Genomic DNA, 27,072 nt, shown 5'->3' with positions numbered 1-27,072 from the left:
TCAGCTGCACTTGCTGCTCCTCAAACGTTTCATTACTAGCGCACGTGCTTTGTAGAGAGATGGCAGGATTAACCGCTAAATAGCTATAGTAATAATAGTTAATGTTGTCGAAATGAGGCAGAACGAATGGCGGTATTGTGATAGCCTGACAGCATTAGCAAAGGTGTCAGTCTTGTTTTGTTTTTGTTTTTTGTTGTTTTTAGAGAGAGAGAGAGAGAGAGAGACCTGTGTTGCTGTGAGGATGTAATTATGTCCTGAGAGAGTGGTTGGGAGATTGCATTCTGTGCCTGGTGTTGTTCTTGTTATAATGAACGTGTCAGTACAAACTTTTAAATTGATGGATTACATGAAGGTGGAGGCCCCCTAGATCAATGGAACTGTCTGCATCATGTAGGGTAATTTGATAGCGGTGCTCCCACCCCCCGTCCGCTCTCTTGTTGCTCTGTAACAAATCGTGTGTGTGTGTGTGTGTCTCTGTGTATGTGTGTGTGTGTGTGTGTGTGTGTGTGTGTGTGTGTGTGTGTGTGTGTCTCTGTGTATGTGTGTGCGCAGGTTGGCCGACAGGGGTGGGGGGGAGGCAAAGGGGTCTGTTGTCTCGGGCCCAGGAAGAGAGGGGGCCCATAATTGGGTCCTCATTACTTTATATGTGTTGGCCAAAGGGGCCTTTCAGATGACTTTGTCCTAGGCCTGGCAAAAGCTGTCAGCGACCCTGTGTGTGTGTGTGTGTGTGTGCGTGCGTGCGTGCGTGCGTGTGTGTGTGTGTGCATGTGTGCATGCACGTTCATTCATGTGTGTGTATTTTATGTGTGCATATGTGTGTGTGTGTGTGTGTGTGTGTGTGTGTGTGTGTGTGTGTGTGTGTGTGTGTGTGTGTGTGTGTGTGTGTGTGTGTGTGTGTGTGTGTGTGTGTGTGTGTGTGTGTATGCGTATACACACACATACAGTATATGGTGATGAAGCAGCTCTGCTGTGTGTGAGTGAGAGTGAATCTGTGCCTCTTTTCAGACACAGGATGGAGAGGTTAGTTGTAAAGTGGCTGAATGTGAGTGCTCTAATGGTTGGGAAAATGCTGGGCGTGTTGTAAGTACATTTTCCCATCACCAGCACTCCACCCAAGATTCTTCTTTATTTCCCCCCCTCACATTTTTGACATGTCCACAAATTGAATTCCCCTGTCCGTTATATTTACCGGTGGCGAGTCGTTTGGGCGACCCTTTTTGAGAAGTGGTACACCACCGGCTGGAGAGCAGCATAATGGCAGAGTCAAACACATGGACAACAAAGGACAGTCCTTGGCCTTGGAATGGCTGACTGGCAGTTTTATTCTTCTGCCGTTCTGGTTCTTTTTCTTTCTGGCAGAACGGCTTCTTCAGAAAGGTGTTCCGTTGAAAGTGTTGCATTGATTGAGGCAGAAGCAGAGAGAGAAAGACAGGAAGGGATAGAGAAAGAGAGGGGAGAGAGAGAGAGAGAGAGAGAGAGAGAGAGAGAGAGAGAGAGAGAGAGAGAGAGAGCATTCCTAGTTGGTAAAAGCCTACTTTGGTATCCATGGTAACTATCACAAATCATGTCAAGTTTTCCCCTGTTCCACCAGGAACACTGTTTGCCCTTTAATAACGTCCTAATTTGCTGCTTAGCCATCATTAGGATAATTTCACACAGCACCAAATGTTTTTTTAAGCTTGATTCTGTATGTTGGCAGTTGGAGGACAATCTGAATGAACAGTGGTAAAGTCCTAGTGCCCTATATTTCCTTCAACCTGTGTTCTGATCACAGGTGATTATACTGTAGTTCTCTACGTAGGGATCTGCCGGTTCAGTGAATCAGCTGCAACATACGGTACATGGCGGAGGCGGGGGGGGGGGGGGGGGGTGTTGACTCTGAACCAGTGATGTCTGCCTCTGTTTTGAAATCCAGGACACGTCATCTGGTCATCACTGTATTGTCCCAGTGGTGGGATGACACAGCCTACAGCAGATAAACGAATGTACTGTGTAGTGCGAGTGTGTGTGTGTGCGTGTGTGCGTGTGTGTGTGTGTGTGTGTGTGTGTGTGTGTGTGTGTGTGTGTGTGTGTGTGTGTGTGTGTGTGTGTGTGTGTGTGTGTGTGTGTGCGTGCATGTGTTGCGTGTGTTATGTGCGTGTTGATGAGCACGCTCCACTGCCACATGACCTATTTCAGGGCCACGCGCACCAGAGTACGAGCGCGTCCCACCGACCGACCGCTCGGCTATTCCTGCAGCGCGATCGATTTGCACAGTCAGGGTGGCATGATGAGGGCCGTCAGCAGTGTCATTAAAGTGCCTAAATGACCCCCACCAGGTCACCACCGCTATCAGCAGGGTCACTCAGCACAGGCCCTGGCCTGCTTTACACTTAAACACCATCTCATTAAGTGGAAAAATATTAAAAAGCCTTTATTGAAACATGGCTAATAAGCAGAGACCCACGCGTTTCGGCGCAAGCCTTCTACCCTGAAGCCTTCTTCCCTGAAGAAGGCTTGCGCCGAAACGCGTGGGTCTCTGCTCCCATGTTTTTAAACTTATTAGCCATGTTTCAATAAAGGCTTTTTAATATTTTTCCACAAGAAGAGTGCCTTGGACTCCCTTTTTTGACAAGATATTGTTTTTTCCCCAACACCAAAGAGTACCTTCAAGATTTTTACTGAACAATTCCCTGTGCACTTCCGATTTTCTCTTCACTTGATGACCATCTCATTAAGATTCATCTTTATCTCCTCCACTCACATTTTTAACACTTTAATTGGTCGCCAGATTTGGTTGTTATTTGACTCTCTGTGGGATCTTTCCCCAGGGTGTATTTTAGCCTGTTTTGGATTCATCAAGGGAAGGAAAGTGTTGTTTCCCTTCCTCTTTTTAAATGCCCTTTCCACGTTTGCTATTGTTTTTGGTCTTATTTCATCATCTCTCGACGGCACAGGCCATTGTTTAAGCTTATCCGTGATGTAGCGTATTGTCTTGTTTTGGCCCATTGTTACTTCCACTCTTTTATATAAATTGCCTGCTGTTCTGCTGTAAGTGCATCTTAACCCTGGTCTCTAACCATCAGTCTCTACTTTTTTCCTCTTTCATTCATTCTCTCTGTCTGTCTGTCTGTCTGTCTGTCTGTCTGTCTGTCTGTCTGTCTGTCTGTCTGTCTCTCTCTCTCTCTCTCCCTCTCTGTCTTTTTCTGTGTATTGTACAGTTCGGTGCTGAGTGCTCAGCCCTAAGAGGCCGTTGCCTTGACTGAGGAGCGAGCGAGTGAGTGAGCGAGAGAGAGAGAGATGGGACGGAGCAGTTGTGGAGGAGGGATGAGAACAACAACAACAATAACAACAACAACAACAACGATGACAATGATGCTTGTGCCCCGTGTGGGGACGACGACAGTGCTGTCCAGATTGAGGATGGCTGGGCTGCTGACCATGCTGGTCCTGGCTCACGTGGCTGTGGCTCTGGAGGTTCCCCTCGACCGTAAGAAAAACAATCTTATAAGTCTTTTTTTCAATGACAATGATATGGACGTCTGTTATTGGAGGCCCCCCTCGTCTGTAAGAAAAAAAAGAAACAAAATCTGTTGATGTTTTAACAATGAGAATGAAATTGTAAAAACAAAAACAAATGTGCTTTTTCTGAATTTGAGAAAGAAACAAATTGGTTAGTGTAACTACGTAGTAAGAATCAAATCTATTTTTCTCCCTCTCACATTCACGCACCCGTATTCGGGCACAGACACACTCTCTCTCATACATATTGACACACAAACATACCCTCCCTAGACTGACAAGGGATTTGAAGCTTCGAGCTTGTTTTTTATTACCATGTGCCTCAATAATCTTGGACCATGGCAATTTTTAGATGGTGGATATCGCTCTCAAGTTATGGGCCAGATTGTGTTATTGACAAAAAAAAAACCCACATATGGCACCACTTGTTTATCACAGCGTGAGTACACCTCTCCTATCTGTCATAGCTAGTAATCCAGCAGCGTAGATTTCTCTGCAGGTCTTTTCTTCAAACCCACACAGACTGTGCAAAAAAAGACTGGCTTCACAGGCAAGGTACCAGGAGAAACACACCGTGTTTACACCGTGATTACACCGTCGGGAGTGTTGCTGGAGGATATGCGTGACACCGACAGACAAGACGGTGGAAGTGCAGCCATTCCAATTTTCTGTACGTGCACAGGACCTGACAGGGCCGTATAAAATATAGATAGTCTCCAACGCAAAGGAGTAATGGGCTTTAATTTTGAATGAGGAGAGAAGTCATGACCAGGGCTAACACAAAAGAAATCCATCCAGGAGTTCAATTGGAGGGGCATAGCAGGCATTGTGGTCTATGGACCATAGGCAGTGAGTGCAGTCTATGCTGCATGCGGCACAGGCTCTCCAGTCTATGGGCATATGCAGTGGAGTCTGTCAGCATAGGCCGTATAGTCTATGTAGCATAGTCAGTGCAGCCTATGCAGCATAGCTAGTGAAGTCTATGGGACATAGGCAGCACAGTCTAGAGGCATGGAGTGGCTTTGTCTCTGGTTGGCTTGTGCCACTATCCACTGAGGAGGCTGATGAACTCTCTGAGTCTCTCCTCCCCTCTGGCTGCACTCTGCAGTCACCACGACTGGCCATTTGGTGTGTGTGTGTGTGTGTGTGTCTGTGAGTGAGTGAGTGAGTGAGTGAGTGAGTGAGTGAGTGAGTGAGTGAGTGAGTGAGTGAGTGAGTGAGCGTGTCTAAAAGGCCTCATTCCAGTGAGCCTAAAGAGCCTCAGCTCCACTGTGGAAGGATCCGGAACAGAGCTGGAAGAGAGTGGTGTGGCGTCTGTTGGCCTGGCTGGCTGTGATGGGGTACTGGAAATGGATGAGAGAGAGAGAGAGAGAGAGAGAGAGAGAGAGAGAGAGAGAGAGAGAGAGAGAGAGAGAGAGAGAGAGAGAGAGAGAGAGAGAGAGAGAGAGAGAGAGAGAGCGAGAGAGAGAGAGATAGAGAGAGAGAGAGAGAGAGAGAGAGATGGAGAGAGATGGAGAGAGAGGATGAGGAGGAGTGAGGGAAAGAGGGGGTGGTAGTGGTGTAGGTGGTGGCCTGTGGCAACTGCCGCGGCTGGTGTTTTTGTGATAAGCGCTCCAAACAGCCGTACGCCAGCTACAGTATAGCGGAGGGAGTTTGCCCAAAGGCAGTGTGTGTTCCCTGTCAGGGCCTTCTCTCACCGAGCTCAAAGCCAGGGACCGCCTTCAAAGGCTTAGAACACAGTCATTGGCATGGCCAAAAGAAAAGACATAGCCCAGTCTGACGCGTTGTCAAACAGACACAGCGAATGATTCTGTTTTGGTTGTAAGCAGCAGTTCAATGTGCATGCACAGATTGGAAAAGGCTGTCACAGAGAATAGTAAAGGCCTGGCTGTCCCCATTGTTGAAGTTATCTAACATCTGGGTATGGTTTGTTTACAAATTATTAAACATCTGTAATTAAGCAAAAAAGGCATGTGAAGCTGGTTTACTTTCCTATCATACTTCAAGAGCAACGTTTATAAGGATGGAAAAGTCAAAGCTATTCTTTCCTCTTCCCAGGAATTAAGACCTTGAACGCATGTTCAGAATACTAAGAACAAAACTGCTTAAAATGCCTAATATGAATGTTTTCTCTTTCATGCGTTTCACTGATCTTCATATTACTGACTTGATTGAACCTGTATACCACAAATAACCACAAACATTCCTGTTTCTTCCTGTGATGGGGTATCAGTATATGGACATTCCTTTCCTATGATAACGGGTGATCACTTGGGTCTTTCCTCATGATGGACTTTCCTTGCTAACATGTGGATTTCTTTATCATGTCTGTGTATTTGTTTGCTGGTCCTTTGGGGAATTAAAGCTAAAGTTCTGGAAGGATGTAAGTCACGCGCACGCTTGCCTGCCTGCCTAGTTTGTATTCAGTGATCGTCTGGAGTGGCTTTTTTTGGGTTGCTGTTCCCTGCTGTTTGTTTTGCTTTTCTTTTGTTGATTTATTTATTTGTTTGCCTGCTTGTTTTTGGCTGACATGTCAGCATGGATTTTTGAGGATGTTGTTTGATTTTGCATGCCACGCTCTCCGCTTCCTTTTATACGCTGCTCCTCTGTATGACTGTCTGTCTGTTTGTCCTCCTCGTTCCACAAGTTAATAAATAGAAACCACCAGTATGTGTGTCTTTAAATGTAAATACGACATGAATTGCTCCACATAAGAGAGCCATGGGAGACCCTGTGTGTGTTGTGTATCTGCTATGCACCGCACTTTTATGTTGGTCTGTGTGTGTGTGTGTGTGTGTGTTTTTGAGTTCCTGCTGACTTTGCACGGGTCAGCATTGTTGAAGTAGAGCTAGACTGGTATGCCGTGTTCCGGTGTGATGTGTGTGTGTGTGTGTGTGTGTGTGTGTGTGTGTGTGTGTGTGTGTGTGTGTGTGTGTGTGTGTGTGTGTGTGTGTGTGTGTGTTTTTTCTTCAGAAAATTGAGTGCATCACTTCCACGTTGTGTGCTTACCGTGAAAAAAAACTTGACCGAATTAAATGTTTCACTGATTATGCAAAACAAACTGTTCCCTATCATTTACACCGTAATATACAGTACTGCTTATTGTTCGATATTATAATGAATATAAACAGAACGTGATTAGATGCTAAACATGTATTAGATGTTAAACATGTTCGCTATACATATTCCTGTATTCATACATGTCTGTGATGACACGCAAGATGAATAATGATGCTGAATCTACTCTAAGGTAATGTAATTTATGCATGCAGTGCCACAACCGCCCACCATAACGCACGAGTCCCCCAAGGACTACATCGTGGACCCCCGGGAGAACATCAGCATCCGCTGTGAGGCCAAGGGAAAGCCCCATCCGAGGTGGGTTGATGGCAAATAGTCCAGTGACAAATGGACAAGCACACATGACGGGAGCCAGTGTTAAATGGGGAGGGACGTGCTTGGGGGTGCTAACGGTTTGTGTAATAATTACAGCGGCGTTACAATTAGGGGCGATCGATTAGAGACAGATGAGCTCATGTCTCCAAGTCTCTCTTTCTCTCTCTGTCTTTCTCTCTCTCTCTCTCTGCTTGAGTACCTTAGGACCTCACTCTCCCCATTGTCCATTTTCCATTGGTTTCCTATACCTCCCAGCTATTATCTGCTTATTTGTTCTCATTAAGCTGTCATTGCAGCACAAAAAAATGCACAGTAGACTTAGACACTTAGATGTCCACTAATAGCCTCTTGCTAGTGATGAGGGCCCGCTGACAGCTTTTGCAGAGCCCAGGACAAAATCATCTCAAAGACTACAAATTAACGGAGACCCATTTCTGAACCCTTCTTCTCCCTGGGCCTGGGACAAATTACCTGTTTAGGCGCACCCCTAACGGAGCCCCTTCTAGGGTACATTTGGCACTCTATACAGTAAGTGTTGAATTAGCACTGTATTTTTACTGTGTATGTATGTAGTAGAGTGACTCAATATGAAGTAGAGATGCACCGGATCCAAGATCCGGTTCCGGATCCGGCAGGATAATAGGGTTTTTCACAGGATCTGGATCCGGTTCCAGGATCCAGGATCCGGTAGCCGAGGCTTTTCAGTCAAAATAGTTTGAGCCAACGTGATAAAAAGGGCCCACATGTGTGAGTAGGCTATGTGTTTCAACCCTTTCGTAGGATCCGGTATCCAGTTCCGGATCCGGCAGGATCTTAAGCAGTGGATCCGGTATCCGGCAGGATCCTAAAAATCAGGATCCGGTGCATCTCTAATATGAAGTACTGTTTCATGGACACGCCATGAATTATGTGGAGGTCGGATGTGATGATGTTCCCAATTTCACAGCCATTGATCTTCTCCTTTATCTCTCTCACACGGGCTCTGACTGTCTCAGACGTACTGTGACTGTGACTGTCTCTGCTGCTTTTCCAGAGGTGTCGCAAATCTGTCTCAGAAGTTTAAAAATAAAAACCTGCCACACTCAGTATGATCAGCAGATTCAGTGTAGGTTAGATCAGATTTGAGGCTGGGTTTTTGCTTTCTGAACCTGGGATGGGCCTTTTTCTTGTTTTGTCAGAAACCCTCAATTCAATAATTTAGAGGCCGTTATTAGCTCTATCCAGTGGTATTGAAAAACACATAGTAAGGCAAGGATGAACCTCACGCAGATGAGTTGTCTTTTAATCCATTTTTAATTGTAATGATGTTTTGGGCCACCACAGTCCTGCCTCTTAGAACTTTGCCGTATGTTCAACTCTGGACCTGGCTAAAATGCATGTGCGTGAGATTTGACTGGGATAGTAATACACCGATACATACACACCACTGTTTTCTGTCTGAAATGGGTAGTCGAGATATACCTGCTTTCTAAATGGGCCTTGTTTGACATCACATTGGTAAAGGCTAATTGGCACCTCTGCTGCTTTCTCCCTGACACTGACTGTGCTGTTGCTTTCAACCCCTCACAGTTTCTCCTGGACGAGGAACGGGACGCACTTTGACATCGACAAAGACCCCCTGGTCAAGATGAAGCCACACTCTGGCACGCTGGTCATCGACATCAGCGGTGACAAGGACAGAGCAGAGGCGTATGAAGGCGTGTACCAGTGCACGGCGCAGAATGAACACGGATCTGCCGTCTCCAACAGCATCGTTATACGCCAGTCCAGTAAGGAGCTGTGCACCAACGCATGCACGCACACACACAGTACACACACACACCTGCACGCACGCACGCGTGCACGCACACACACACACCTGCACGCACGCACGCAGGCATGTGCGCGCCCACACACACACACACACACACACACACACACACACACACACACACACACACACACACACACACACACACACACACACACACACACACACACACACACACACACACACACACACACACACACACACACACACACACACACCCTCATCAACGCCCCATGCACACTAGCAGAGAAATATTGCTGTTAGCCACTTAACTGGTTTAGACTACTAATGTAAACCAATTTGTCATGAGCCCTCTCAATTTTCTCTTCATTTCGTGACTGCTATCCTCAATGACAAGTCCACTTCCTGAAAGAAAGCAGGCAAAAATTATGCCACGATATTGCAGCCAGTCTATATGTCTCAGTGCATTCCAGCTGGCAGTGTGAATGGGCATCTATATATTTTCTCCGCTCTGGGAAATCTAATCAAATTGCCTTTTTCCAGTCCACCCATCCTTTGCCTTGCCTTTCTCTGTTTCAGTACATTTCTCTCCCTCTGCCTACACCCATGAAATTAGTTTACATTCCCCTCGCGGTCAGCCCTCTTGGTTGGCTGCTGCTGATGACTTGCTTTCACAGGAAGAAACATGACTGTTGCCTGTCTCACGTTTGACTCTCGTCCGCTCTCCTCCCTAAAGGGTCCCCCTTGTGGTCAAAGGAGGAAAACCCACCCATCATCGTGCAGGAAGGGGCTGCCCTGGTCTTGAAGTGCAGGCCCCCCGCTGGCCTGCCCCCACCCATCGTCTTCTGGATGGACAACAGTGAGTCCATCTTCTGCTCTCAGTGCATGATGATTTTTTGGGGTTTTTGTCACATTTTTCTTTGAGGCTCTGTGTTGTGTGTTCACAATGGCTCTGAATATATGTTTTTCCTCATGATTAGGTGATAGATGCTCTCTGTCTCTTTGTGTTCTCATAAACATTATCTGTTTCTTTTTGTCTGATTCTCTCTCTCTTTGTATGACACTCTGTCGTTCCCTCTCTCTCTCCCTCTCCCTCTCTCTCTCTCTCTCTCTCTCTCTCTCTCTCTCTCTCTCTCTCTCTCTCTCTCTCTCTCTCTCTCTCTCTCTCTCTCTCTCACCCTCCTCACCAGACTTCCAGAGGCTGCCACTGGGTCATCGCGTGTCCCAGGGCCTGAACGGTGACCTGTACTTCTCCAACGTGGTGGTGGCCGACTCGCGTAACGACTACATCTGCTACGCACGCTTCCCCCACACCTCCACCATCCAGCAGAAGCAGCCCATCACCGTGCGCGTGGTCAACAGTACGTCGTTATCCGCCTCCCTCTCTCTCTTGCTCCCTCTTGCCTTGTGAATGCTGTCCGTTTCCCTTGCAGCACATGGCAGTGGTTTAGTTATGTTCATTTTGTAGGGCTTTTTTTGCCTTTATTTCTGACAGGATAGTGGGAGAGAGACAGGAAATGAGTGGGGAGAGAGAGACAGGGAAGGATTGGCAAATGCCGATTGGCCGTAATCAAACCTGGGTCGCCGGCAGAGTAACCCAGTGCCCTACCGTTAGGGCCGTGGTTTAGTTACGTTGTTATGAAAGATGTTGTTGTATGTTCTGATGTCCCTATATTTATTTTTTCGATTTTTAGCCTTTATACAGATATGAAAGTTGTAGATGGTGACATGACATGAGTGGGAGAAAGATGGGGAAGGATCAGAGAATGACCTTAGTTTGGACTCGAACACGGGTCCCTGGTATAATGGTATAAAGGGGGAGCCATGGCACCCCCGAGTTTTATGACTTTTTTTCCCCGCGGAAGGAGCCGATCACAGTGTGGGTGGTCAAATCTACATCGTGCTGCACCTTCTCGTGCTCCCTTGTGCCCGCTTAGAGTTTTACCCGTTTCTCTTGCGGACATGCCAGTGGCTTAGGGCTCGAGTCAAGGCTGCTTCAGATGTTGTCATTGTTCACATTTGTGATCCCCCTCTGGCAGAACTGTGACGACAGCAGCACTGCCATAACCATGAATGAAAGGGTGACTTTGTCCATCCATCACGTGTCAACAGGGGGGAAGATAATGCGGGACAACAAAATAGCTCAATGTCCAAATGAATTCAGAATCCAAAGCCAGCTAGCATTCCAGGGGGGGATGCAGTTTCTGGGGTGGGGGTGTACGTTCAAGTATTTGTTGAAGATCCAATCCCATGAAGTAATCTCTGGGGAAGAGTCTCCCTGTCTTCTTTGTTGAATATTTGATGTTCTCTTCAAGTCTCTTCAAGAGACTAAGTCCAATGTTGTAGGTTTTCTTAGAAGATCCTAGAGGTCTTGTGCTTGTAGGCTCATGTTCTGTTGTCTTTGAAAAGTGCAGTTCTATTCCCTTGTTCATGTGCTTGTGAATCCTGGGAATCCCGACCTTATGAGAAATAGCCTTGAATGCCCTGTGACGTAGCAAAGTAGCAAAGTAGGAAGTAGCAAAACACGAGATACGCAAGTACACATAATTTTATTCTATTTGTGTCACAGCCATGTTTCAACATTTACCTTAAGATCATTTTTAGCGGTGCATGCACTGTTGAATGATATATTTGACAAGACAAAATCAAAGACAAACATCAGCAAACAAGTCCCAGAGTATTTTATTTCAACAAAACAAGTCCTATGTTGGTAGCAATAATCAATAACAGCATCACGAAGAGGTTCCTGCCACAGTCATTGCTTCTGGCGCATTGTTCCAATGCTAGTGGCTTGAAGACGTGTTCGGCCAGAAACCAGTAGCTTCATGAGTAATGTTGTCAGTCCCAGACATTTTCAAGCTGCACTGTACTGAAGGCAGCATATGTTCTGATATATCCCTGGACGAGGTCCAAGTCGTAGGGATTTTTTTTTTTGTGTCAGTAGGCCTAATTGTTGCAGATGACACCGCTAGGATCTCTCCAATCATATTATTTTTAATTTGATCACAGTTATCCACTGTCTTTCTTCTTCTGATCAGAGTAATCATCCTGCTTTCCATGTTGATTTTGATTTGATTCTTTACATTTGATCAGCCATCATCTGTTTTCAAACCTGTTCTGTTCTTCACTCTTGACTTGACTTGTTTTGATTTTTCTGTTGTTTCAGTGGATTCAGCCAATGACACATTTTATTGGAATGACACTGATATTTTTGGTGGTGAGTGATGGCGCCCCCTAGTGATTATAATTACCCTCTTAGAATAACCAATGGTAGACGTCAATCCAACTAATCTGACCAAACTGCAAAGGTCTCCCACGTTCCCTCCTCCCGCCTCCTCTTTCACCCAAAGTGATTGTCAATGGATTCCTTTCCAAACCCTCTACTGAAAACCTTCCAATTTTGTCATTAACCCACCCTTGACTAAAAATATTTTCTTTCACATGACAGCATGACCTATGATTCCCCTTCTTAAACAGATTGCCTGACCTCTAATTGAACCTTATTTGAACCCTAATTGAACTCTCTTTGAGTTTTGTCTTTTGATTCACCAGAAATCCACTGCATAGCTCTGAAGAAAATCCTGTAATGTGAATAAATTATACACTCTCCAACCAGCATTAATTTTAGCATCCGGCCATATCCATATTTCACATGAGATTTGCGTCTCTGAGCAGGAATGTTTTAGCAGTTTATTATTTTTCCATATAAACAGCTCTTTGCAGTTCTTAAGTAAGGATAGGACAAAGCGAACCAGTGCTGATAGGACAAAGCAAAGCCAGTTCTAACAGGACAGGGCATACTTTAACCCAGTAAGACACAGCCCCTGTTATAAATTAGCTGTTACCAGAATGGCAATGACCAAGTTGTAATATATTACTAAATGCCTTGTGTTCTGTCATAGTGGTGTAGTACTATCCACTGGTGGAACGGCGTGCATTAAGGGGCTACATATATTTTTAATTTTGTCCTCTTGTTCTCTTTTGTTTTCTAGGTTAAAGAGCCAAATAGTGGCCTAAAGATAGCCAAATCCTGAACAACAAATGACCTCTAATCCCTCTACCCCACAATCTCACGACTACCACCAGTCATCCCCTTGTTCTGTATAAAAAAACATCACGAAACTGGTTCATTTCTCACTGTTTGTTGTAACCCCATGACCCATCTTGTGTTCTCCTCCTCATAACACGTTTCATCATTCACCTCAGTGTTATTGATGCTACCCAGGGTGCTCTTTGGCAAGCATGAGGCCGTAGATCTCCTTTCTTCCTCCTGTTACTGTACTCCTCTCGGGTCCTCTTGTTCCCCTTCCTATCGTCAGTGTTTGATTTGCAGAGGTGGATAAACCGGCTTGATAAAGTGAAAGTTCATGCCATGTAAAGTGTTGTTTCCATCTGTGGTCTTGGCTCTTGCTCCACCACAGGTGATTACACTTGTCAGCTCATCTGCAAAACTGAAGGAAATAGTTCATTTGGATTATTCTAGATTAATGATACTTGGCTTCAAGAAAAACAATTGGCAGTACTTTTACTTCCTCAACCTAGAATTTCCACCTTTGTTTTTTTTGGGGGGACTTGTCTTTGTGGGCAGGACATACTGTAGGTGACATACTGTATCTTTTGTGACGGAGAACCATTTCGTCCCTGATCGTGCCTTTGAAAGGGAAACTTTTCTTGGCTACAACTGAGCTGTTTTGACTGTCCCCTTGTGTTCCCCTCCTCTCCCCTACTGCCGCATGGCCCTATCCACACCCCCTCCACTCACCCAGACGTCCCCACGGAGGAGCGGCCCCCGTCCTTCCAGGTTCCACTGGGCCGCACCAGCTCCATGATGGTTCTGCGGGGCCAGGTCCTGGAGATGGAGTGCATCGCTGAAGGACTGTGAGTAGCACCCGTCCCGCACACAGCCTACCACAGTGGTGTAGTCTACGTAGAACGCAGGTATACGGAGTATACCCACTTCTAAATTTCAGGGATTTCAGTATACCCACTTAAAATGGATTGATCCATTGTTTTGAATAGCACATACAGTATACCCACTTCAAAAAATACTCAAATATACAGTATAACCACCATAAAAAACTAGACTACACCACTGGCCTACCACCCAGCCCAGCCCAGCACAGCCCAGCCCCGGGCCATAAGCCAAAAGTGTCCATTACTGCTCCTACGTACCAGACCGTATCAATACCATTAGACTAAACAACTCCCCTGCACTCCTCTTTGGCTCACTTGCTCTTCTCCTATCTTTCTCTTTGTGTAACTCTCTCTAGTTTTTGTTGTATTTGTCTTTGGTGATACTTCTTGCTCATTCGGTATCTCATTATCTTTTTTATCTTCTTGATTTACCTTCCTCTTTATAAATTGCAATTCTGTGTATCTGTCGATGTATATCATGCTCTGTCTCGTTCCCCCTTTCTTACTTTCTTGCTCTTTTTTTTGCTTGTCTTTTTCATCTTTCCTTTCCTCAATTTATTTGGTATCTTCGTATTTTACTGGTAACACAGATTGAAATCAGCACTTATTTGCCCTCTTTTGAAATAAAAGTTTAAAAAATGACCTACTTCTGTCTTTCTGTCCATCGTTCTCTGTCTCTCCCTGGGTCACCTCTGCCAGGCCAACTCCTGAGATCTCGTGGTCCAAGGTGAGTGGAGACCTGCCCACTAACAAGGCGTCCTTCCCCAACTTCGACAAGACGCTCCGCATCACCAGCGTGACGGAGGCCGACTCGGGACAGTACCGCTGCACAGCCAAGAACCGCCTGGGCACCATCCACCATGACATCACCGTCAATGTTAGAGGTACGTCAGTGCTGGAGCTGGATGCAGCCTGGGGCACATGGGGCCAATACCCATTCATCTCTTTCCATAAACTCCTCTCTGTCTGGTCTATCCTTCTCTCCTCTCCTCTCCTCTCCTCCCACCTCCTCTCCTCTCCTCTCCTCTCCTCTCCTCCATGACATAACTGTTAATTATTAGGGTCGTGCTGCTGCAGGGGCATGCACCTAGACATACTGTATCCTATATAGTCAATTTTGCCATGTTTATTCTTTCAATTGAATTTAGGTGTAACAGCCTTCTAGTTGGTCCTACACTCTCTAAGTTTCACACAAAATGCATTGCATATCTGGTCCTCTCCTCTTCTTTCATCTCTTTTCATTTTCTCTCTCCGCTACTTCTGTCTCCACTCCTCTGTTTTCCTCTTGTCTCCTTCCCGTTCCTCTCCCCTCCATCTCCTTCTTACCACGCCTGCATTACTCCGCCTGCACTTTCACCACTTATTGATCCCTCGCTTCCAAATGGTTTCATAATGTCCGGTGTGTTGTGCAAAACTGCTGTATTGATGATGGTAACAATAAACAACTCATTCAACTTATCACACTCTCTTTTTGCATCTCTCTCTCACTCTGTCTTCTTTCTGTCTTTTTTCTGTTCTCTATTTGTTTATCTCTCTCTTTCTTTCATTCTTTCTTTTTTCTTTCTTTCTTTCTTTCTTTCTTTCTTTCTTCCTTCCTTTCTTCCTTCCTTTCTTCCTTCCTGCCTTCCTTCTTCTTTCCTTTCCTTTCTCTCCTGAATAGCTGCACCCTACTGGATCATGGCTCCCCAGAACCTGGTGCTGGCCCCCAGGGAGAAGGGCCAGCTGATCTGCCGAGCCAATGGGAACCCCAAGCCCTCCATCACCTGGTTCATGAACGGACTACCCATAGAGAGTGAGTAGCAGTATGCTTGCCCCCAACCTAGTTTTTTTAACTGGCAAGAGTCAACAAGAAGACCTTGAATCAAATAACGCTACTTTTAAATTGTAACCCAGCCGGTGGAATTCATTGACAGACAAAACAGGAGGTCGTTTCAAATATGCCAGTCCAAATTGTAAGAACAAAACAAATACCAAGCTGATAGTCACAGTGTTGACAACATCAGAAGCTGTCATTTGATGAGCACCTCTTGATGACCTGCAGAGGTGCTGCCAAATGAGCCATTAATGTGGTATTTAGAGCAGAGCGTGAATGGAGAGGGAAATGGCACAAACATCACTGGGGAAGTATTAAAGTACAACAGGGTAGGGCTGCATGATTATGGAAAAAATCATAATCACGATTATTTTGGTCAAAATCGTAATCACGATTATTAATCACGATTATTGATTTTTTGCAGATTTTTTTGAAACTTATAACAAGATGAAACATAACCAAGAATGAACTATATACGGGGTGAGCAAAATAAAATGAATTGTTATAATTATGCAAAGGCAATAGCATGAAACTTAGGTGGACAGCTTTCTGGCCAGAAACACCAGCCTATCAGTATGTTCTGGCCAGCGCGGTGTAGTCTACTTTTTTTAAGGGGGTATACTGTCTATTTGAGTGTTTTTGAAGTGGGTATACTGTATATATTCATGCTATTCTAAACAATGGATCAATCAATTTTAAGTGGGTATACTGAAGCCGCTAAAATTTAGAAGTGGGTATACTCCGTATACCTGCGTTCTACGTAGACTACACCACTGGTTCTGGATTCAAGGACGCTCTCAAAAGTAGGTCACTATTGCCACGATTAAATCACAATTAAAATTTCGACTTCGATTTCACTAATTTATCACGATTTTCGATTATTTTGGATTAATTGTGCAGCCCTACAACAGGGTACACAGTACACATACAGCAGCGTCAGCCAGTAGCTCCACAATATTATGGAGTAGCGCGACTGTCTCTAGGATGTCTGTTTGCCCTTCAGCGTCTGCCCATCCTGGGACAAGAGGACATTAATGGGCCTTTCAGCTGGGAGGGAGATGGAGAGGGAGAGGGAGAAGGAGAGGGAGAAAGTACTCATTAAAGTGCTGAAGGAGGATGTACTGTATGCAGCATCCATCAGGCTCCAGCTCACTTAGAGAGGGAGAGAGAGAGAGCATGCTGTACCTGACTCCAAGCCAATCTGTAAAAGCAACCCTCTTAACTCCCGTCATTATTAGCCCCTGATTTGCCTGTCGTCTTCCTGGAATCGCTCTCCGGAAAGTCAGCAGCACTGTCTCTTTTACTCTCAAGGTGAAAGCTCCATCTGAGGCATGAGCCTGTTCCCTAGTGCTTTTCCGGTCTCTCTGTCTCCGTCTCTCTCTCTCCCTCTCTCTCTTTCTCTCTTGGGAATGTGAGGAGATGCATCAGTTACTGACTAGCACTTTTGTGTTTTGTCGTTTCCTCTTCTTCCTCTTCTTCCTCTTGCTGAGCAGATGTTCCAGATGATGCCAGCAGGATAGTGGAGGGTGACACCATCAGATTTGAGGATGTGGTGCCTGGAACCAGTGCTGTCTACCAGTGCAATGCCTCAAACGAGTTTGGCTATCTGCTATCCAACGCTTTTGTCAATGTACTGTGTAAGTAAAGATTCAGACACTGATGAAACCGAGATCTTATTATAGAAATCCCTTTTAATCTTATAAATCCAGCTTCTCTTGACCACACATACCCTGTGTAAATGAGGATTCTGACATGGACAAAACCACAAGAGCCTGCTGCATGCAACACCTTGAAGAGACAATGTCCATTTTAAACATGTCTTCTGCCGCATGACTGTTTGACGTAACGCTGATGTAATGTCTGTAACGTGTTTCTCCATAGCTGAACCACCCAGAATGCTGACCCCACCCAATAAAGTCTACCAGGTCATCATGAACAAACCAGCTGTCCTGGAGTGCAATTCCTTTGGCTCGCCCATACCCAAAATCACATGGTGAGAAATCATGCAGTCTCTTTCTGTTTGTTGGCATGTGTGCATATTTCAGAGAGAGAGAGAGAGAGAGACAGAGAGGGAGAGAGAGAGAGACAGAGACAGAGAGGGAGAGAGGTAGAGAGAGAGAGAGATAGGGAGAGAGAGAGCGAGAGAGAGAGAGAGAGAGAGAGAGAGAGAGAGAGAGAGAGAGAGAGAGAGAGAGAGGGAGGGAGAGATACTGATTAACTGACTGATGGATTGATCGATTAATTCGTGACACACTGAAAATGCCATTGCTGCTCTGTCTTTTCGCAGCCAAATTGTTTTTGCAATAACCTCAAAAGTTGTCACCCCCTGATGGCCTTAATTATCAGACGTCAACATTTTATCACTCGTTAATGAAGTGCCAACTGCTGCCGAAACAGTGTGCCGTACTGAGCTGTCCCTAATGAACCAAAAGAGCAAGTTTGAAAATCAAAGGTCTGTAAGGGTTGTCTAATGGAGCTCTTTAAAACTAACAGTCTGTAATTTGGGTCAAACCATTAGGCTTTCCGTCAACCTGAAAAACGGTAATGAACTACAAGAGCGAACTTGCCTGATTGGCACTTTTATTAGCCTTAAGTGATGCCCTGCCAGGCTAGACATATGGAGAAAAACACAGCCTACCTGGCAGACCTTTTTTAATCTGTCCATTGGTGTAGTTAACGAGTTCAAAATAAGACCATTTCAGAAAATCACATGTTTTCACCAGTTTTTTGCAGAAAACAACGCCTGTTAATTATAGATGGGTCGGGTGGATCACCAAAGCGAATTTCCAAATAACTTACTTAGAAGTTAATGAATCGCTGAAACGATTTGGAAACATTCTTCCAAGGTTCAGTGTTGCTATACTATATTCGTCTTTGAATCACTTAATAGTAACTTAATCCACCCCCACAGGTTTAAGGACAGTCATCCGAACATCCTGGACGGGGAGCCCTACAGGTTCTATGACAACGGCACCCTGGTGATCCCTGTGGCCCAAGCCGTCAACAGCGGCAGGTACACCTGCATGGCCATGAACATGCTGGGCAAGTCAGACAACCACGTCTACCTGGAGGTCAAAGGTGAGAGGGGCAAACTTCTCTAGATAGTTATCATACAGTATATAGTAGGAGCCACTGATGTGTCCTGAACCATGCAACTTCCATGAGACATGTTTCGAGTCAAGTTGCAGGCAAGAAAATATGGTGCAAAATCAGTGGCACAAACACACACACACACACACACACACACACACACACACACACACACACACACACACACACACACACACACACACACACACACACACACACACACACACACACACACACACACACACACACAGTACAGAGTGGCTAATATTTACAGTATAATAACCAAATTGTGTCCCGTTTCAGCTCAACACGGAACCATTCTTTTATTTCTAAATGTGACAATTCTGTATTTCAAGGGATGGTTGGCAACCCTAGTGCCAACTATACTACCTTCTGCTCTCTTCTTGACCATGTTCTCTTCTCCTCCAGAGCCAACCCGTATTCTGAAGCAGCCGGAGTACAGGGAGGTGCAGAGGAACAGAGACGTGATCTTTGAGTGTAAAGTGAAGCACGACTCCTCACTCATCCCCACCATGATCTGGCTGAAGGACGGCGGAGAGCTGCCCGATGATGAGAGGTGAGACCCTGACCCTGAGCATTTGCTGTTTCATTGCTAATTCAGATTCAGCAGCAATTCTGCACCATCCTCTGCTGTAAAACCAAAGTGCAGTAATGGCATGAAAATTAAAATTGGTTTTGGTGGTCTGGTGATATTTTACTTACTATATTATGTAATTGAAAAATACAAGTTGATCTCCAATAGAACTTCAGTTTCCAGCTTTTTGTTTCCAGCATTTTTCGTCATAAGGCTGTAGATGTGGTATAATCACCGTCATCTCACATGACGGTGAATGTACAGCAAATCACAGTCATGGCGTAATGAAACCACGTCTGTAATCTTATGATCATCATGGAAAGATAATGTTCTTGGAAGATAACATGAAAGATAGCATGAAACCAGTAATAACTTGTCTGCTAGAGTAGAAAATGGGAGCCATAAAACACAGGACATGAAAGCCATGTCGTCATGAAGTTGAACCATTACATTACAGCAGCCTCCAGAGCTGGTGTTTTGAATGTGGGAATGTGTGTACGGTATTTTGAGAGCTCTTTGAGTCAACTTCATAGTTGTGATACGGCACTGTATAAATAAGTGTTGTTGTACGTTGTATTAAAAGCAGATGAAGGTCTATAATGTCACCACAACTAAAATGACTAAAAACTCGAACCTCTTGTTTATTTGCTGTCAGGTTTGTTGTGGACTCGGACAGCCTGACCATCACCCAGGTGACGGAGCTTGACGCTGGGACCTACACCTGTATCATGAACACCACTCTGGACCAGGACTCTGCCAGTGCTGACCTCCGCGTTGTCGGTACGTCTCTCTGCTACAGACAGCTAGATTTGCAGCGACGCAGCACCCCATCCATCCATCCATCCATCCATCCATCCATCAATCAATCAAAATCCTCACTATCTGTCATATCAGGTGGTTCTTAGTAGAACCAAGGACATGGCAAGGAGAGGAGACTGCAGCAGTCTGATCAACCTTCAGCAGTCTTCAGCAATAATCAAGACTATTTGCTTATTTCCATGTCGAATACTAGGCAAGGCAAGGCAAGGCAAGTTCATTTATATAGCGCATTTCATACACAGGTGCAACTCAATGTTCTTCACAAAGTTAACAAATGTAAATGAAAGGAAACAGGGAAGAAAGAAGGAAATAAGTAGCGCTACTAGTGCTCACCAGTCTGTGCATTTTGCTAACGAGAATTATTCTTCCGATCTGCCAATCACTGCCTCCAGCCATAGCTTCTTGTCAGGTTCAGAGTTTATTTCCATCCGTACAGTTATAAAAACCCATTTTCACTACAATGAAGACAGTAGTCAATGCTCTTTGCCCCTTCTTTAGAGTTCTTTGTGTGGGTGTTTGTCCATTACAAGCCTGGCCAGCTCCCAGATGACTCAGTGCTTGAAGTGCTGTATGCGTGCGTGTGAGCGTGCGTGCATGCGTGCGTGCATGCGTGTGTACATATGTGTGCGCGCGCATGCAGTGTCTGAGTGTGTGTGTGTGTGTGTGTGTGTGTGTGTGTGTGTGTGTGTGTGTGTGTGTGTGTGTGTGTGTGTGTGTGTGTGTGTGTGTGTGTGTGTGTGTGTGTGTGTGTGTGTGTGTGTGTGTGTGTGTGTGTGTGTGTGTCCTTGTGCCAGTGCCAGAGAGTGTCTGAAAACTGGCTTCATGAAGAGAGCTTAAACGATGGCAGTGATCCACCGCCGCTGTGCTTTTAGCTTAGCCGAGCGCTGCCCCGGGCCTAAAACATTTATGATATTGATTCGAGATGTCAGATAGTGGCTCTACTGATTTAAGGTTTGGGTGCGGTAAATGAGCTAAAAGGCCCAAGCCCAGAGTCACTGGAGCGTGACCAGTCCAAGCCGGGCAGAGCAGAGATGGATATTTCCAGACATGGTGAGGCACTGGTGATGGCGATGGTGATGGCAAGATGTGGGTGTTTTCAGTGTCTCTGTGACAGAACTTTAACCCCTTTACGCTGTGCTCCGCAGAACCTCTGTCATAACTTTCTTGTCACTAGAGCATGACACGGGAGTGGATTTTCACTCCCGTCCCATCCCGGTCCCAGAAAAAAAATCCCATCCCGTCCCATCCCGGACTGGAGTAAAAGAAACAAATCCCATCCCATCCACTCCTGAAAATAATGTTTCCCAATCCTGCCCACTCCCACTCAAAATCAATCCCACTCCCGGTTTGTAGGCTTTTTTTAATGAAAAAATAAGCGAGCATTCCCGCTCCCTTCCATTTGTATTCCCGCTCCTGCCCGCTCCCATTCATCTTTATTCCCGCTCCTGCCCGCTCCTGCCCGCTCCCGTTCATCTTTAAAAATTTGACTCCCATCCCGCGGGAATCCCGCAGGACCCGCGGGACCCATGGGAATTCCCGAAAAATGTCATCCTCTACTTGTCACCAAAATGGTAATGCCCACATCCTAATGTGTTACTTACAGTAAGACTGCAATGTCACAGCAACGTCACTATGATAGACCCATCTCCACAAAGAGGGATTTTTCACCCGTTATTCTGTTTGATGAAGGGAATGCTAGAAGTGCATACATTTCTCTAGACCCATCACTTCTCCGCTTTACAGATACAACTGTAAATTCTCTTTCTTGGTTGTGTATGAACAGTGATGTGAGAAAATTCAAAGTTGCCATATGTATATTGTTAACAGAAATGGTTTGCTGTGACCTGTACTTTTATAAAATTGGTACTTTCCTCCTCCTCCTCCTCTACTTCCTCCGCCTCCCTTCTATCTTGTCCAACTCTAGAGGTCGTCTATGGTAAGGATAATAAAACGCAGTGAATAGGTTATCATCAGTGTGTTTTGCCTCAGTGGTCTCTGCATTTTCTTTTCAAGCACGATCTGCATGCAATGTCTTGACTGTAATGCCATTCACATAATAGAGAGAGTTTCAGCACCAATGTGGATGGTGCAATTAGGCCTTTTTAAGTTGTGAGGTGGTAAATATTTGTTAAACTACTATGCTAATGCGCTTCTTTTTTGGGGTATAATGTTGTATTTTCTTTTATGTTTGGTTCTTAAGCAGCAGGTGGTTTTCAAGCGTGACATTTCCATCAATTTGTTTATTTACCTTGCATGTTGCTGGCACAAAGTGATTGTGCCTGTGAATTCATTTTTTATTTCTGCCAGTTTTTGCTTTTCATCATTGTTGTGGGTGTACTTTGAATATCAAAACCTTTGGAGAAGTGGTTTCAGGCCCTCTCATATTGCATGTCAGCTGGGGGTCCATATCGGTTGTTACCGACATTCATTTTTCCTTCGTCTTGCAAAAAAATGTACTGGTGCGTAAAATGTGCTCTGTGGTCTTCAGAACATTGTTGCACATGGTTGTTCATTCTGGCACATTGCCCTCACTGCATGCATGGCCATTGAAAGTTGTTAAGCCCAGTCATCCGTGTTGCACATGAGAGTTTTTTGGTGTCATGTTGTCTGTTATTCTCGCGCCTTGCCTCACACCTGTTATCTGTGATTCCCGCAGAGAAACCCGACCCTCCCAGCGACTTGGAGCTGACTGACCAGAAGCCGAGGAGTGTCCAACTCACCTGGATCCCCGGGGACGACCACAACAGCCAGATCAAGAGTGAGCACACACACACACACACACACACATCACCACCACCCCCCACCCCCAACTCCGCCGCCTGTTATCAGGGGCTTTCTACTTGTCTTTGTATTGTTCTGAGCACAACTGACGGAAGTGGGTTTGGTTCACAGCTTCTCATGGGGACTTTTTATGCTACTCTTCATTGATGTGAGTGAAAGTGACAGGTGTGGATTGGTTTTAAAGCCTTTTGAGGAAGATGTAATCCCATAATCTCAGCTCTTGTTTGTTTGTTTGACCTGTGTTTGTTTTCTGTTTAATCCGTGTTATGTGCTGTTTTTCTTTATTAGTTTGTTTATTTTCCAAATGAAAAAAGGAAAGCAGTTATTTACAATCTTTTTACAATTAGTTCATTCGAAGCTCTTTACAATCAAGTAGTATTTTTCTTTTGTTAATGTAAAGTGTATGGAGTTGAAAAAAATGACAATTAAACTGAAATTCTGCTCCACATATTAATTGAAAAAGCAGCATTTGCATTGTAATACTTATACACGGTCCCAAATAAAATGAACCAAAATCTGATTATATGTTAACTATGAACCACGTTGAATTCTCTGCTCATCTCTTCTCCCCCTTTCTTCCCAGAGTTCCTGATTCAGTACGAGGACATGTTGCATGACCATGGCCGCTGGCACAACCTGACGGAGGTACCTGGAGAGAAGACCACTGCCCACCTGAAGCTGTCCCCCTATGTCCACTACACTTTCAGGGTGCTGGCCCAGAACGATGTGGGCTACAGTCACCCCAGCACAGCCTCCAGGCCCTACAGAACCAAACCAGCAGGTAAGGGCGGCAGTAGAGCGGCATCAGACACAGCAACGCAGTCTCACCCCAAGTAGTCAATTTCTGACTACCTTGGACCAGACGGCAATTTTTGACGTCTTGGGTATTCCTTCCACGTCACATTTTGACTATGTGGCCTAACCCTAAACCTATTCCTAAACCTAACCTCAATGACGTTATGCTGCCACAAGGGGGCGCCTTTGAGGACATAGTCAAAATGTGACGTGGAAGGAATACCCAAGACGTCAAAAATTGCAGTCTTGGGGTGTCAAAAATTGAGTAGTCAAAAATTGACTACTTGGGGTGAGACTGTGTAGCACACAGCCGTGCCAGGTTCAAAATACTACTCCTAGCCAATTCACTGAACCCTAGAAGGCGTCGTCGTAATTGCTGAAACTCCCCCACAGCCCTGTTGAGAGAACTGAAACAATGAATACTTCGAGAAGGAGTCATCTATTCTGAATGCAGCTTATCCACCTCTAAGAGCACTAGTCTTTTAAAATGGGATCATTGACAAAATCTGTTGTTGTTTTTTTTACTATAGTGCATACAGGTCAAGTCATGGCACTGAATAAATACATCATTTTTTAAAAAGCAGTGTGATCACAACTGTATATCTGCTTTACAGCACCAGATGAGAACCCTGCAGGAGTTGAAGGCCTGGGAACTCAACCTGACAACTTGGTTATTCACTGGAAGGTAAATAATAGCACTCTGTTAACCTTGCTATTGTTAGGGTACACCATTTATTTGAATGGTTATTATTGTTCACAGAATTGCGTTAGTATTCAAGTACATATGCATTTTAATCCCAATGTGTTGTGCTATCTCCTCACCTTTAATCTCCTCAGCCTTTGTCAGGCCTGCAGTCCAACGGCCCCGGTCTGCAGTACATTGTTTACTGGAGGCAGAAGGACGTGGAGGAAGACTTCCAGTCTGTGAAAGTGGCCAACGTGTCCAAGTTCACCGTCGGGGGCACGCCCACGTTCACCCCCTACGACGTGAAGGTGCAGGCGGTGAATGAGCACGGGGCGGGTCCTGATCCCGTCAGCTTCATCGGCTACTCCGGAGAGGACTGTGAGTGATGTTTTTAGTAGATTATGGCGTGCTCTTAATCCAATGATTCATTCAGGCTTCTAGGGTTTGGGTTCTGTTTAGTTCAAGGTATACTACATCCAAAGTCAACAAATGAGAAAAAAGTTTTTCTGACTAAGTCAATTCAACATAAAATGTCTTTGTGATTTAGGATAGGTCCGACAGGGGCATATTAAAAACAAAGCCCTCGTGTAGCGGCATGAGGCCCTTCAGGGCAGTGAATGATGTGTTTACTTCACCCCAGCCGTGTGAGGGAATTATATAGTACATTAGGATCACTACTTCAATCATAGTCAGTGTTAGTGCTTAGAGCATCAGAAACAGCTGCCTCAATTTGATCAGTGTCAGCGTTTTTTTAAAAGCCATTAAGAGCGGATGCAGGTTTCAACGGATATATCATATTTGCAGTATGCTTTTATGTTAATGCTGTGATGGCTATGATGTCATGTTGTTGTTTTTTACCTTTTTGCTCTACCTAGACAATGCAATGACATTATGAAAAACAACCAGCATAATTCAATATTAGAGCAAAGACCATCACTTAGAACAGTGTTTCTCAAAGTGTGGTCCGGGGACCACTGGTGGTCCGCGACAGAGCTCAGGTGGTCCGCGAGTGGATTTCTACTTTTCCAAGACGAGCTAGAAGTAGGCTATATTTGTAACACAATTACAAAGTTAAACACATGGAAAGTCTTATTTTCACCACAATAATACAGGCTTGTAATGTAAATAAAAAGTAAGTGATCTGCATTGAAATTAGCCGTGTCAAATTAACACCCCTCAAATGTCAATTGAGTTGACAGGTGGTCCCTGAACACTTTTTGGGTGACAAAGTGGTCCTCGGTCTGAAAAAGTTTGAGAAACACTGACTTAGAATGATGCTTTTTCAGCCTTTTCCTGAAACACAATGGCATTACCTTGACATAATAATGAAGCCATGAACATCAGGGAAAGCTCCCCATTTACAATAATACAAAATGCCAAATGCTTAATAGCCAAAGCTTTTTGAGTCAAAGAATTTTTCCTGAAACACAATGTCGTTACCTTGGCATATTAATGAATCCATAAACATCAGAGTCCAGACCATTTGCACAATCTCAAAGTCAACACATTTTTGCGGAAACACAGTGTCATTACCTTGACATGATCGAGCCATGAACATCAGGAGAGGAAAGACAGTCATTTGTAATGATACAATATGCCAAATGCATAATAGCTATTTTTGAGTCTGCACATTTTCCTGAAACACTGTGTCGTTGCCTTGACATAATAATGCTGCCATGTTTTTGATCCCCCACAGTGCCGAAAGCTGCCCCGGAGCATGTGCAGGTGCGGGCGATCAACAGCACGCTGGCCCATGTGCACTGGGAACACGTGCCCCACATGTCCGTGCGGGGACACCTGAAAGGCTACAAGGTAATGTGACGATGTCCACCAGCTGTCCCGATATACAATGACAAAAAAAGAAAGTGCAGCGTTAGTTAAAGGAACAGTCCATCCTTTTTTGATTTTCACATATTTGCAGTATTTCCAAGCATTATTCATGTATGTGCATATCATTTTCGTCTATGTGTTTGCATTGCCTAGTTTGACAGTAAAGTAGGGTGACCAGATTTTTGCAGTCTGAAACCGGGACACTTTGTGCGTGACTGAAGGACAATATTTGGTGGGCGGGTCTGGGGGTCCTCCCCCAGGAAAATTTGTATTTTTTAGATGCCATTTCCTGCATTCTAATCAATTTTAGAGGGAGGAATGACAAATCGCAACTGACTCCTTCAGACTTTCTATACAAGCGCTGGCTGCCATTAATTGTGGCAGGTAAACATGTAATCTTTTCCATATATTTACCCTGATAGACATGGCGCAATGTAGTGGGTGGCCAAAACCGGGACATATTTGTGTCCCGAGAGGGTTTGCTCGGGACCTGGGACACACAACTCCAAACCGGGACTGTCCCGGTCAAACCGGGACGTCTGGTCACCCTACAGTAAAGCCAAATTAAGCGTAGCATTGCAAGTCTATGGGAACAAACAAAACATCCTCAAATGTACTTATAAACTACTTTAAAATTCATGTAAAATTCACCAGAGTGCAAAACAGCTATTTAATCCCGTCCTGTGATCACTTGTGACTTGATGCTGATGTTCCCATTTACTTCCAGTGATTATGCTAAGCTATGCTAATAATTCTGATCCAATAAATCTAAGTACTGAAAACGTGAAATAAGTGAAAAATGAAAATCAAAAATGGGAAGGACGGTTCCTTTAAACACTAAGAGCTGATATCACTTCTTCTAAAGTGTATTTGGTTCCAGAGTGCTCTCTACGTGTCGAATTAAGACTGCAGGTTTTGCTGTGCAGTGATGAAGAAATTTCATTAGATGGACCTAAAGACACCAATGGCAATGAATACATAACAAACTTTGTAAGAGTGGAAGCTGGTAGATTAAATATACAATTGCCTGGAAAGAGTATGTGAAGCTTTTGAAATGAAATGGCATATTGACTGTACCTTCC

The 27,072-nt window shown here is 44.8% G+C and overlaps 1 protein-coding gene across 1 annotated transcript in view; it reads left to right on the top strand.

Annotated features, from left to right (window-relative positions):
- LOC134447829 (neuronal cell adhesion molecule-like) overlaps positions 1-27,072 on the top strand; it is a 108,892-nt gene that overhangs the window by 69,961 nt on the left and 11,859 nt on the right. Inside the window, exons 3-21 of the mRNA XM_063197500.1 lie at positions 3,201-3,469; positions 6,774-6,879; positions 8,467-8,666; positions 9,405-9,527; positions 9,859-10,029; positions 11,835-11,885; positions 13,435-13,546; positions 14,282-14,466; positions 15,243-15,374; positions 16,889-17,032; positions 17,277-17,388; positions 18,307-18,473; positions 18,915-19,062; positions 19,736-19,860; positions 22,556-22,657; positions 23,264-23,461; positions 24,090-24,160; positions 24,313-24,538; positions 25,857-25,972. Coding sequence (XP_063053570.1) covers positions 3,280-3,469; positions 6,774-6,879; positions 8,467-8,666; positions 9,405-9,527; positions 9,859-10,029; positions 11,835-11,885; positions 13,435-13,546; positions 14,282-14,466; positions 15,243-15,374; positions 16,889-17,032; positions 17,277-17,388; positions 18,307-18,473; positions 18,915-19,062; positions 19,736-19,860; positions 22,556-22,657; positions 23,264-23,461; positions 24,090-24,160; positions 24,313-24,538; positions 25,857-25,972 — 2,679 coding nt within the window. The 5' untranslated portion in view covers positions 3,201-3,279. The remainder of the gene's footprint in view (positions 1-3,200; positions 3,470-6,773; positions 6,880-8,466; positions 8,667-9,404; positions 9,528-9,858; positions 10,030-11,834; positions 11,886-13,434; positions 13,547-14,281; positions 14,467-15,242; positions 15,375-16,888; positions 17,033-17,276; positions 17,389-18,306; positions 18,474-18,914; positions 19,063-19,735; positions 19,861-22,555; positions 22,658-23,263; positions 23,462-24,089; positions 24,161-24,312; positions 24,539-25,856; positions 25,973-27,072) is intronic.

This window comes from Engraulis encrasicolus, chromosome 4, assembly GCF_034702125.1.
Source record: "Engraulis encrasicolus isolate BLACKSEA-1 chromosome 4, IST_EnEncr_1.0, whole genome shotgun sequence".
Taxonomy (NCBI): domain Eukaryota; kingdom Metazoa; phylum Chordata; class Actinopteri; order Clupeiformes; family Engraulidae; genus Engraulis; species Engraulis encrasicolus.
The sequence above is the reverse complement of the archived record's forward strand: the minus strand, read 5'-3'. Positions and strand labels throughout refer to the sequence as shown.